General features: G+C 33.7%; 2 protein-coding genes across 2 annotated transcripts; one reads left to right on the forward strand and one right to left on the reverse strand.

Moving 5' to 3' along the window:
* Nucleotides 1-7,621: 7,621 nt before the first annotated feature.
* Nucleotides 7,622-9,546, forward strand: LOC143554631 (putative membrane protein At4g09580). The gene is made up of 5 exons (XM_077044349.1): nt 7,622-7,629; nt 7,690-7,953; nt 8,556-8,826; nt 8,906-9,076; nt 9,237-9,546. Exons 2-4 carry the CDS (start codon nt 7,724-7,726, stop codon nt 9,065-9,067), a joined length of 663 nt encoding a protein of 220 aa, XP_076900464.1. The 5' UTR covers nt 7,622-7,629; nt 7,690-7,723; the 3' UTR covers nt 9,068-9,076; nt 9,237-9,546.
* Nucleotides 9,547-10,264: 718 nt separating this feature from the next.
* On the reverse strand, nt 10,265-13,059 carry LOC143554632 (uncharacterized). The gene is made up of 6 exons (XM_077044350.1): nt 12,319-13,059; nt 12,175-12,233; nt 12,016-12,085; nt 11,250-11,375; nt 10,740-10,868; nt 10,265-10,657 (listed from the first exon to the last, which is right to left on the reverse strand). Exons 1-6 carry the CDS (start codon nt 13,006-13,008, stop codon nt 10,301-10,303), a joined length of 1,431 nt encoding a protein of 476 aa, XP_076900465.1. The 5' UTR covers nt 13,009-13,059; the 3' UTR covers nt 10,265-10,300.
* Between the last annotated feature and the right edge of the window lie 501 nt (nt 13,060-13,560).

A 13,560-nucleotide genomic window follows, 5' to 3' on the forward strand; every position in this document is an offset into this window, starting at 1 on the left:
TTTTACGCTTCCGCACTTATTTTCATTTAAACGTTTTTATGGTTTGATTATAACTAATGATTCCGATCCTGTTAGTTCACACCCTCTGACGGTAAAACTCCGTTAGTGGATTTTGAGGGTGTGACACATTTGTTGAATTTTACTGCGGTTGGTGGAGTTAGTGGTTGGACTTTGTCATACTGGTGTTATATGTTTTCCCTCACCTTGACTGGAGCTGCCCACGAATGGTGTGAACAGTTGCCTGATAGTCAAATTCAGAGTTGGAATGACTTGGTGACAAAATTTTCATAGCATTTTAATCAGCAGAAAAAACATGTGCGGGACCCCGCGGAAATATTAGACGTGGTCAGATGTGATAATGAAACCATTGAAGATTTCATCACTTTTTCAACGATGAAAGTTTGATTATTGGAGGCATTACCGAAGATATGTTGTGGGGTGCCTTCCACAAGAATGTACGGAGTAATGACTTGATCCGATGGTTGACTGGAAGAGACGAGATGCCCAAGACTTGGGATAAGATTATGTCAGTTGTGAAGGTTTTTACGAAAACTGAACGAGTCATGGGACGTGATAGTCCTAAGCAAACAGTAAAGGCATAATTTAAGAATACACGATCAAATAGGCCGGTGCGGGGATCTATATGTTATCGAATACAACCTTTCATAGAAACTTCTAAGCAGCCGGATGCAATATCTCTAATTGGTAACAAGAATAAAGATCGTAGTTGGGGACATGATAATAGCATGTGGACCCCACTGACGAATATTCCATCAGTAATTTTAAAAACGGAAAACGTTGAGTTTAAGAAACCACACCAATTGTGCGAAGAGCACACTTGAATCCAAATAAGCAATGTCTGTTCCATAATGGCATAGGCCATCACACTGATGATTGTGTGAGTTTAAGGAAAGAAATTGAGCAAGAAATAAAGTCAGGAAATCTTGAACATTTGTTGAAGAATGTTAGACAAAGGGCCCACAAGCCACCCACACAGGTGAACAATGGTCCGCCAAAGAAGCAAGTAAAGGATTTGAACGTTCACATGATCCAAGAAGGAAAACTCCGCAAATACAAAAGACAAGAAATTGAATGTGATGATTGGAAGAGTGAAATGGTAGTACTCCCAAGAGTCAAAGGCGGCCCATGCATGAAATATCCATTGATTATCACAGCCTTGATTGGACATTACAGGTCCCCATACGTCTTATTTGATATCATGTATGAACAACGATTGAGCAGCTTGATGACGAAGATAAGGCGAGATTGAAAGCCATTCATGCACCAGTAACTGGTTTTGGTTATGAAGTTATGCGCCCGCGTGGTGTTATTTCATTTCCAGTTACCCTTAGTGATGGGATTCACTCTCACACAGAAGATGTGGAGTTTTTGGTGCTTCGTGCGAGGTCGAAACATGATATAATTTTGGGTTGAGAAGCTATTAGCGATTTCAATGTTAACCCGTCTACCGCACATGGAGCAGTAGGAGATCCAACCCGCATGGGTGTAGCAATCATACACGTTAATAAGCATTGTTCACCATAGAGAGTTCAAAGTCAAGTAAAGTTCCAAAACTAGTCAAGCGCACTGAACCTGAGAAATGAGCGATGAACTCAAAGTTTCCAAAACAAACAGTAACAATTGGGCCCACTATTTCTGAAATAGTGAGGAAATTTTTGAAGCAACTACTTAATAAGAATGTTGATGCTTTCTCCTAGCAACCCGCATATATGGCAGGCGTCCCACGGGAAATTGCGGAACATAAATTGTGGGTTAATCCAGCTTTGACTCCTATTGTTCAGAAAAAAGTAAAATGGGTTCAGATCAAACGAAAGCAATGAATGAACAAGTTCAAGATTTGCTAAACGTAGGAATCATTAGATAAATCATATATCAAACCTGGGTTGCAAACCCGGTCATAGTTCCTTAGACGAATTGAACTTGGCGGATGTGCATTGATTTTAAAGACTTAAATAAAGCTTGCCCTAAGGATAGTTATCCCTTGCCAGAATTAGATTTGAAAGTGGACGCGGTTGCACCCTTTAAATTTAAATGTTATTTTGACGCGTACACAGGTTATCATCAGATCCGCATAGCGGCTGGGGATGAGGACAAGACTGCCTTTCGTACAGATCAAGGAACATTTTGCTATAAAAACCTTTATGCCAAAAGTCTAATAAACCAAAGTTTGTAATAAAAGTTGAGAGACTAAAAATGTAATTACTTGAAGCTATTGTTATAAAATTATAAGAAAAAAAAACATTTAGTGTTAACCTTTTAAATGCATATATAATACTTGTGCAATGGTTAGTTGTACATTATGTACAAATATTTAAACATTGATGAAAAGTAATGCGTGAGTGTAGGAAATAATGGTTTTTAATATATATATATATATATATATATATATATATATATATATATATATATAATGTATAGTCTAATAACAATTGATTTTTTATGTACTATCAATTATATAAAATGTAACATACATAATTAGTAAAAAATAAGTAAACTATCATAATGGAATATGTTGTAACCATCTTTTTCAATGTTGATTGACAACATATTTTAAATACATTTTAACACTTAATGCGGAAATTCAACTTTGATTTTTTTTACTAGCTTGTAATACATAAAATGTAATAATGCCACTAACCTAAATCCAGTTAAATTATTATGTTTATTTTAAGTGACTATGATGAATACTAACTATTAAAATTTTAAGGTATATTGTTTAGATATTCCTATTGGAGTAATGAATATTTAGAGATATATTATTTTCTACAGATATTAACATCACATTAGTTTACTTTCCTCAGTATAATTAACAACATTTCTTGGGTCCATTATAAATACTTATCCAATTCGCCTAAATCCAATTACATTATAATTTTAATATAACGTGCACATATTTTTCGGGATGATGCTTCGTAAGGACGACAGGCATATTAAGTTTCAGTTATCTTTTTGACAATATAATTTATTTTATGTTAAGTCCTAAGTTCTAAATCATGTGTTTGCGGTATTTACTACAACATTTATATGTGAAATATATATAAATATGTTTTTATAGGTTCTTTCATGTTTATATAATTTTACGTTACATTTAATTGTCTATATAAGTTACGTACGTAATAAATATCATGTTGTCATCCCAAAAAGTATACTACAGATTATCTTGTCACTTAAAGCTATATGTGTTTGTTAGCCGATTTTTATGTTTTCACACGTGTCATATACGGGTCAATAGCCTAGTTTGGTATAAAGGATTTCAAAAACTAAGAACATTGTATGTGTTATCCTTCAATGTTCTTCTTAATCTTTAAGTGTGTTATTTCAATTTTCATTTATGAAATGAGCCATTCTAGAAATGTTTAGATTTGTTTTGGCCTGGGTCCAAACGGGTCATTTTAAAAGGGTGTCGATTTAGTTCTGGTCAACGAGTCAATATAAAAAAGGTATCGATTTTGTTATGTTTCCACGGATCTTTTTTAAATCGTATCGATTTGGTTCGGGTAATACCGGGTCAATTTTAGAAGATATCGATTTGGTTCGGGTTAAAATAGGTCATTCTCAACGACGTATCGATTTTATTCTGTTCAAAACATTTCATTTTATAAAGGTTTTGATTTGGTTCCGGTTCTTAAATGTGCTTTGGACGTGCTTCAGTTTATCAGGATGCAAGACTTTTCACATGACATGTAAAAACATTTTTCGTAGGCAGTTTATGTTTATTAGATTGGTGTATGAATGTTTATGTTATCAATTGTGTTCCGGTCCAGGAAGAAAAGAAGCCTGAATCATTTTTTGATGCTTATCGATAATCTTTCCTTGATATCTGTTTGTAAGGTCACAGTTGGCATATGAATATGAATTGCAATTAAAAATCATTTGCTATTTCAGAAAAAAAAAAAAAGATCAAAAAACAACTTATCGTTTGAAATCATATGTGTGTTTACTTAACGATTTTTATATTTTTGCATGTGTCGTGCATGAGTCAATAACCTAGTAATAGATTAAAGAGGATACTAAGCCATCTTTATTCATCCATGTTTTCTCTAGTTTTAATTACAAGACTTACACTAAAAAAAATTGTTTTTAGAAAATACGAGCATTAAAGACAATACTAATATTGTGAGAAACATTTTTGAAAATGTTAGAATCCTTTAATTATGTATCATTGACCTGACTTGTTTTTATTTTGACTAAATTGAAGACACTGTCATTATGGGTCGGGTCACGAATATTGAATTAATTACCTTAATATCATATCATATACCTTATAGTTTCCGATTAAAATCTTTACTTCCTTTTTAATTTTTAAAGTCGGGAGAGTAAATCTCACCGGCTGAATTATATGATAACTAATATTTTCGAAACGTATATGTGATAACTAATTGAAAGCAGAAACCAACCATATCTCGATGTTATCATAAAACAAAAATAAAGTAAAAAAATAAAAAATTTACAAATACATGCTGAGTGTCGTTGTATGTGTCATTCACTCGTTCGCTAATATTGTCCGTATTAGAAGCATTTCCAGCATCACGTGGAACATCATGGCTCACTTGTCCATTCCGACCTCGTTTACATCGAATATTATTTATTACCAATGGTTTTTGTGTAGCTTGAGCCTTGAGGCTTAAAATCACATATAAAGTCTATTTTGTTTATGTAAATACAAATTGCCTTGTAGTTCGTTTAATATCATTTAGTTGAAAATGTAAAAGTTATATATAATTTTGTATATGTCCAGTTTCTTCGTCTGCGCTGGCTACCTCATTATTGGTTTATTTATTGTGTTTTGGAATTTCTATATGCCTTTAACATTATGCTTTTGATTTTCACTAAGACTATTTAAAGTTGTGAGTATGGGTACCTATCAATGATGAATTATTTGTATATTATGAATTGATACCTCTGTTTTGTATTTTCTTCACATTAATTGCTATCACTTTGTTTACCATTTCAAACCTGAATTTGTATTGTTTCTTGCAGGTATAACAGGTCAGGTGGCAGCTACTCAACAAGCAAATGTTGAAGTTCAGAAACTGTGGAAACTTTTATAAGGTTAGATTGTATAAATCTGGATTGATTATTGCTCATACTAAAACATTTATCAAGTGTGAGAGTTTTATTCACGAGAGCGATTCATATTTTTATCATAGAGTTACTAAGGTATGAATTTGAAAATTTGGTTATAGTGATTTGTCATTCATTTCGAGTGTGAGCTCTACTAATTGTGCATAAGACTTAAGAGTCTAATTTTATAGTTCATAGTTTATTTATTGTAATGTTCAACTTTTGGTTATTGAATTGGATAATAAATCTGTATAGTTTTTAAAGAATAATTTCTACCAAATCTTGATGCAGCTGATCAAAGCTAATAATCCTTTGTTGGATCATTTGGAGATGGTAAGAAAAATGGAAAACTTTACATCATTTTTAGATCAAACTTTAGTTTTTAAGGCTGTAGGCTGATTATAATCTTCTTTTTGTGTAGGCATCAAGAGGACGACTGCAATGTTGCTAAAAATTAAGGTATTTTCTTTCTATTTGTAACACTTCTCAATTCCAATCTTACGAATTTTGTTTTATCCTTAACTGTAAACGTTCTTTTTGGTTGAGTTTTTGCTTATATTTGTTTAGATGGGTTGGGGCTCAGTGCTTGACCTGCCCTACCCAAACTCAAGTACTGAACCCAACATGAAGCCACAAGAAATACGAGAAAAAAATTTCACTTACCTGGACCCGACCTACGTCTAAAGCTGATTAAATAATACCCGAACAACCTAAACTGTGAAAATCGAAACCTGGGAATAAATATGAGTTTGTATTTACATTTAATATTTTCTTTACCGTAATCGATTACCTAAATGGATCCCGAACTCGAGTTACAAGTTTTTTTTTTTCTTATTTATTTAACCCAGTGTCGTTCTTAACTATAATCGGTAACTGAAACTGACCCGAACCGGGTTTAGGACTACACTGGGTCAGGTTTGGGTAGTTTAATTTACATTTAATTGGGTTCAAGTATGTTGGATAATTTGGGTTTTGTTTACACGGTTTTTGGGTTACTTTGGTTCTGGCCCGGTAATCAAGTCCGGGTTGGGTGGTTCCGGGTCGGTTTCGATAACTGACTATGCTTAAAAATGACAACGGGTTTAATAAAAAAGTAACAATGAAGATTTTTAAGTATCACATAAGTTGTGGTTTATCTTCAATTACATTCTTTGATGCTAGATAAGCAATTTAAACTAACATATTTTAAAGTTATATGTATTTTTATGCCTTAACATGTTATAATTTTGTGGACAACAACATAATTGCATTTAAAGTCCTTCTGGTGGTGCATGTGATCCGAAAACGTCAAATGGAAAAGCAATCCCACAAAGGCATGCACAAACTGCTACCATATAGTCAACAATAGTGATGTAAATTTTTATATTCAAAACCATTGTAGATTTGTACCAACTCTAGAAATATAAAAATTAGTTGTCATAGTTTTGCTTTGTCACGAACTTTATAAGACAAGACATTCGAATAGTCTGCCTTTGCCCCCGCAACGCGAGGGTCAAATTACTAGTTAAAACTTAAAAGCTAATTATAAGACTAAGGGGTGTGGGGGCTCTAGTGGGGGCTCCAGCAGAGTCAAGAACCAATAATATTATGACGTGTGGCAGAGAGAGAAACTGGATAAGGGGGGTGTTGGTAGCGCCCCTCTAGAGCCTGGCCCCTGGTGTGGGTAGCGCCCCGCTAGCGCCCCACATCATCTCTCTCCCGCTACCATGCTCGCGAGTGTGCCCCCTTGGTGTGGTACTAGCGCCTGGGGGCGCGAGCGGAGGGGCTCTAGCGCCCCCTTTGAAGCCCCCACACCCCTCAGTCTAACCTATTTATGTTCACACTTGCTTTTCAAAAAGGGGGTGCCGGAAATATCACTCCACAGCATATAAAATGGCATTTAAGTTATTTAAATATGCAAGAAAACAAACCAAGGTTAGTAGCAAGACAACAAAACAAAGTTAGTAGACATCTAAAGCTTAAAAAATGGAAAAACATAATACTTTATCTAGGTTTTAATACCTTTTCTTTTACAAAACAATTACGGAATCTTATATATGTATTACTTTTTCTAGATTCGAAGGTTTAAAATCTGAAATAGGACATTAAAATAGTTATGTTTTAGATTGAGATATTTAGCCTTTTCCAAGTTGACTCGTTAACCCAATTAATCAAAATTTAAAAATCCATCAATTTGATTGACACGTTTACAACTTGATTACTATGTGTCAACTCATTTACATTGATGTTTTTAAACGGATAAAAATACATGTCAGATTCAAATAAACAATTAAACATTTTAACCCGAAACTTATCAACCGGTCACTATTTAAACTAACGTTTTCGGCACATGTTAAAAATTTAAATATATCCACATGAAAGGTCAAAATAATAAACTAATACCACACCAAAATAAAACAATATATATTATAATTCAAAAAAAAAAGAAAAAGAAAAAAGAAAAAAGAATTCTTGAATTTAACTTTGTATATATGGTGAGTTGTTCTTGAAAGCTAATCTAGGAGAAGGTCTTTTCTTCCTTCTCATCTAATATCTTTCCTTCAAGTTTGTATCAATCCTAATATTATCAAATTTCACACTTCAAATATATCATTTTTGTAACAGGAAAAAAGAAAAGAAAAAGAATTTAACAAACAAAATGGAACATGAACAACTTGGGACTTCAACTTCAATGAAATCAAATGATGATGTGGACATGAAACAATCATCAAGTTCAAAGTTTCCATTAACTTTTGTTGAAATGGCTGGTGCATCCTGTGTTCTTTTGTTCTTTGCCGTTGGTCTTGCCGGAGTTTACCTAACCTTGCCGGATTCTGATTATAGTTTCTTGAAGCTTCCTAAAACACTTGAAGATCTTCATATTCTCAGGTATGTCAAATTTAATACATACCCTTAACCCTTTGTTTTGTTAATCTTAAAAGTTGGATCTAATTGTGTTTTGGAATTTATTTATTTATTTTTTGATTTTATATATTTTTATTCTTATTGTGAAACTGGCAGCTGCATGAATAACACAAATGTATGTATATAATTTATTTCAATCTTGTAAAGTTTATAACATAAATCATTGTTTTAATTCATTATGTTCATCGATTCCAAGAGGGTGTTTGGATATGCGATAATATCGATTACTATACGTAACACCCTAGGCAAATCCCTGGTCCGTCTAGGCGCATTAGTTGCGGTCATGGTTATATGTGGATTAGTATACTCCCAACTATACACAAAAATTAAAAATAAACATTTTTAGAGTCAGGGTTGCACCTGCCACACCCTCATCAGACCATACCAATAGCTTAGGTTTGTTTGTTTGTAATCATACTTATTACTTAAGTGTACTTTTGTTTGACAAGATGTGTGACTTTACCAGAAACAAAGTCATGAGCTTCTTGTGGCAGAGCACACAATATTGATTGATATAAAAAGATCAGATATTAAAACTTATCTGTCTTTTTTTAATTTATCTACAGAGATCATCTGGAGAGCTACGCGAGTGACTACACAATCCAGGTTCTCGTGGGCTATTGCACGGTTTACATCTTTATGCAAACGTTTATGATCCCAGGAACCGTGTTTTTGTCATTGCTAGCCGGATCCCTCTTCGGAGTGTTAAAAGGTGTAGTGTTGGTGGTCTTTGCAGCCACCGCGGGTGCATCTTCTTGCTACTTTTTGTCTAAGTTAATCGGTCGGCCCCTTATCTCCTCTCTATGGCCGAGTAAACTTGTTTTCTTCCAAAATCAGGTGACGGGCGCAGTTAATTTTGATCAGTTAGCCCGACTCTATAAGCTTGTAGATGATTTATTTCTTTTGTTTTTCTCAGGTGGCGAAAAGGCAAGGTGGGCTGCTGAATTACATGCTGTTCTTGAGGTTGACACCTACGTTGCCAAACACGTTTATTAACTTTGCATCACCAATCGTTAACGTGCCATATCGTATTTTCTTCTTAGCAACTGCGATCGGGCTCATTCCAGCAGTCTTTTAAACCGTCAGGGTATTTATTGTTTTTACATTTTTATAAGTTAAAAAAAATGATTTTTTGAGCCTGGGTCACAGCCTTCCAGACTCTACCGATAGCTTCCGCTATTACTGGGATTTTAATGAGTACATTTGTTTGTTTATTTAAATATGTTTATGAATCACATTATTTGTAGGCTGGAATAGCTCTTGGTGAACTGCGGTCGGTTGGGGACTTGTATGACATGCGGTCAATAGGCACCCTGTTTCTCATAGGGATTGTGTTGATTACACCTGCATTGATGACCAAGAACAGACCATAGAGTGTAGCTGTACAGATTTAGCAACAAGTTTGGATCGAGCTCGGGTTATGATAGTTATGGGGCTGTGAAGGAATCTGTTTAATGTTTTTGATTTCTTTTCTTTTGTAGTGATGTTAAAATTAAATGTTATAAAGAATTGAAGGTTCATTTGTATGTGAAAGACTGTTCAGATTTTCAAGTGTCGATAATAACACCTTAAATGTAGACGTGAAACATAGTTTAGAACTTCGTTTGCGTAATGATATCATGGTTGTTTCTTAAGCATAATTAGGGGTGACAATTTCAGACAAGACAAGAAAGAAAACAAGTTTTCGGTCAGCTAACACAACATGCTTATTAAACAAGTCAGCCCGAATACAACTCGTTTTAAAGATGGGTCAACATGCGCATAACTCGTTTAATAAATGGGTTGACTTGTAAACTCGTTTTAGGTTTTAATGATCAAAAATGTTAAATTTATAATTAAATATTATTTTTATTTTTTTATACCCAGTAATTTCTAAAAGTATAACTAATTTTCACTTAAAACCTTATATCAACTCTTAACTTATACCAGTTTTATTTTATTAGTACTAACTTTCAACAGTTTTATTTCTTATAATCTCAAGCTGACTTTATAAATTAAATAACTAATGTTTGTTAACTGGGAATAAAAAATAAAGTAACGAAAACAACTAAAAGTTTTTTTATGAGTCAGAATAATAATAAATTATTTAAATTGTTACGAAGTAAGTATTAAATATATTCATAAATGAATACAAAGCAGGTTGGCCAAATACAAGACACGATTTTAAATAAGTTGCATATTTTCCGTAACAATATGATATCAATTATTCAATTTGAATATAATGAAATAAGCAATAAATCAATCAGAAAAAAAGTTTATACGAAGTATTACTTGCTATAACATATTATGCATATACCAGCAAACAAACCTATCAAAACTTCCTATGTTTCTTGTTTCGACTATCATTCTGCGGTGTACGGCTTTCTGCCTTGCGTTTCACACCTCCACCGTCACCATCACCGCCGGTTCTAGACGTGTTTGCCGCCTCCTTTCTTGCAGCAACCACAGGCCTTTTTTCGGACCGCACTTTCTGTTTCACTGCATTTTCACTTCCCAATTCAGTCCCTCCCACAGCCGCCTTCTTAAAAGAACTATAACCGTCAGGGGTTGGTGGTTCCTTCCTTTTAGAAGGCGTTGAGTTTGAGCTTGGTTTCATGGCATGAGATAACCTTAACTCCCGGTCCCGAATCTTCAGTTTATGTTTCCTAACAACCATATTTGCTGCTTCCTGCATAATATATATACAAAAACATTTGTAACTGGATTTTATAGAATGAGAAAAATATATTAGTGGATATGATTATGCATACCCTTGTTGTAAACAAGACATAAGCAATGCCATTTCCCATTCTTGTACCGGGATCTCTAACAACTCGAATCGCCTCGATGCAATCTTTCAGTTTACTATAACCAGTAAACAGCTGATAAAGTTCTTCGTCCTGAAAACCCCATCAAAAGTTAATTAGTAATATTGAAGGCAGCGAGTTTAACCCAAGGTTTGGGGTACAATTTATCTCTATCGGATCAAATAAGTCAAATAAAAAACTTCCATAGAGAAAAGGACTAGATTAAGAGTCAAAAGTATCCCCAAAATCAGAGAAATACGTATCATAATTAGTAAAACTAAAAGCAGCAATTTTAACCCGTTAATTGACACAACATTTGAACAAAAAGTGGCCTGAGCTAATTCAACCCGACCCAATTCAAATGGTGCATGTCTTGCTTGCTTTGACACGAACCCGTCTTGCCTTGTTACCCAACCCACTCATTTTGTAACCTCCAGTACGAAATGAAAATATATGGGAAAAAAGAAAATGTACCTTCACATCAAATGGAAGATTTCCAATAAAAACAGTCCTTTTGGTGTCATAGGGAGGAGCATTTTCTCCCTTCAATTTCTTGCGAGGTGGACAAGCTCGGTCTACATGAATATGATTTCCGCCCACCTTGAAGAACAAGACCAAACATTAAAACTATTAAATTACTTGGCATTTTCAGTAGCATTTTAATATAATATATATGCTTATTGTTATTTATAATTATTAAAAGTTAATAACAGGGTTCAGTTGTTTTAGCCCACAGGCCTAACATACAGTGAGATATCTCCCTTCGTTGTTATTACAACATTGGAAGTTACTTATCCCCATTTACAGATACACTTATAAGCCAACCTTTACATTAGATTATGCCAATTTTAAGTAGAAAACAACCAGATTTGCATATGTGCTAGTAATTAGTGCTTTTACCACGATATATAAGCCGGCTATGTAACTGCATAACTGCGTCTATTTCTCTCCCCTACTACATTTGGAATGAACGATGTTTTGGTATCACGCCAGGAAAACCATTCAGCATACACAAGTCAACATCTTTTTCCTATTTTAATTACTAGACGATAACTTGTTTTATGCAAAGAATATATAGCCAACCAAATATTCCCAAATATAGTTGCAATATGTCAGAAATTGAAATTTTCAACACACTTTCGAAACATATTGCATAACTTTTATGCTAATTGTAAGCTATAACTTATAACAACTTTCAAAACCGAAATAAAAGCATCAAACTTTCAAGAAAGCAACTTACAACTGCCATATTATGTGACAATGCAGCTTGAGCAGAATCCTTCGTCTTAAAAACGATGTATGCATTAACCCTGCATTCACCCACATTAACATATAAACCCAAAACAATAATAAGAAATATGACCTATCTATTTATTTATATTATTACAATTTACAAAACCTGTCAACAACATCATTCATTTGTTTCTTGATCACACCACCCTTTCTCGGAGTCTTATCCTGCCAAAAAAAAACAAATTAAATAAAAAACACACATTTTAACCTTTAATTAAATCAAACACAAAACAAATTCAAGAACCCTCACATCTAATAACGGAACGGACCGAATCCTAACCGACTCGACTTCCCCAAACTGTTGAAACTCCCTCAACAACACCTTCTTCGTAACCTTCAAAGGCAAATTCCCAACAAACACAGTTCTTAATAACTTTTCCTCATCATCAAATCCTTCTTTTGCAACAAGCTCTTCTTTTTCCACTTCCTTCCTCTTCCCCCCAATTTTCACTTTCACCCCCTCATCTTTAACATTATCCAACTCCAGTCCCCCAAGTTTTCTTTCTTCATACTCTGCTTCAATCTCACCCCTCTTTCTCTTCTTCTGATTATTATTATCATTATTCTCAATCGACCCACTTTCAATCTTTGATTTCTTGACTTCAAAATCGTGTCTTTCGATATTATTATTATAATTCTCGATTGACCCACTTTCAATCTTTGATTTCTTGACGGAAAAACCGTGGCTCTCGATATTATTATTATTATTATAATCCTTTCGTTTACGGTTGGTGGGTCGTTCAATTGAAGAATTGGGGATCCGGGTTTGGGTTTTTAGTGGGCTATCGATGTCTAATTGGAGGACTTGTTGGAGGGTTTGGGTTAGATTGGATGAAACAGAGGATGATTGATCGTTGGATTTGAAAATAATATTGTTGGAAGAAGGTGGAGAATTAGAACTAGGGATTTGGGGGTTTGATTCGTTGGGGTTCTTCCCCATTTAGCAAAGCGGGTGATTATTTGAGATGTTGGATTCAAACCTAAATATTTGGGGGTGGTTTGGTTTTTGAATGCAACAAATAATTATATTTATATTTATTTATAATAAAATGTTATTTTGTCTTATTTTTTTTAATAAAATGTTATATTTATATTTTTTATTGTATCGATAATAACTTATTTTTTTTTTAAATCTATACTATATATAATATAGGAGTTAGGAGCTCTTAAATTTTAAGAGTTACCACTCTTATTACATATTATACAAGTAATAATGCATAAAATTTTAAAAATGTAGGGGCAAATTAGTCTTTGCTCATTCAAAAATAAATTACAATAATGGCCATTCAACTTAAATCAAGTTCTGTTAATTTATTAAATAGTTACACATTTCCCCATAATTCTAAACCAACTACCCCCACGACTCGTTAACGACCGTAACTTTTTAACTCTTAAATATTTTTTCTTAAAAATTACACAATAAAAACGAGCATTTTATTCTCTTTAATTTGAGTATGGTATTGTTATAGCTTATTAATTTTTAAAAACTAAC

Source organism: Bidens hawaiensis, unplaced genomic scaffold, assembly GCF_021521415.1.
Source record: "Bidens hawaiensis isolate Kalapana, Puna unplaced genomic scaffold, B.hawaiensis_p1.1 tig00017771_1, whole genome shotgun sequence".
NCBI classification, from domain to species: Eukaryota; Viridiplantae; Streptophyta; class Magnoliopsida; order Asterales; family Asteraceae; genus Bidens; species Bidens hawaiensis.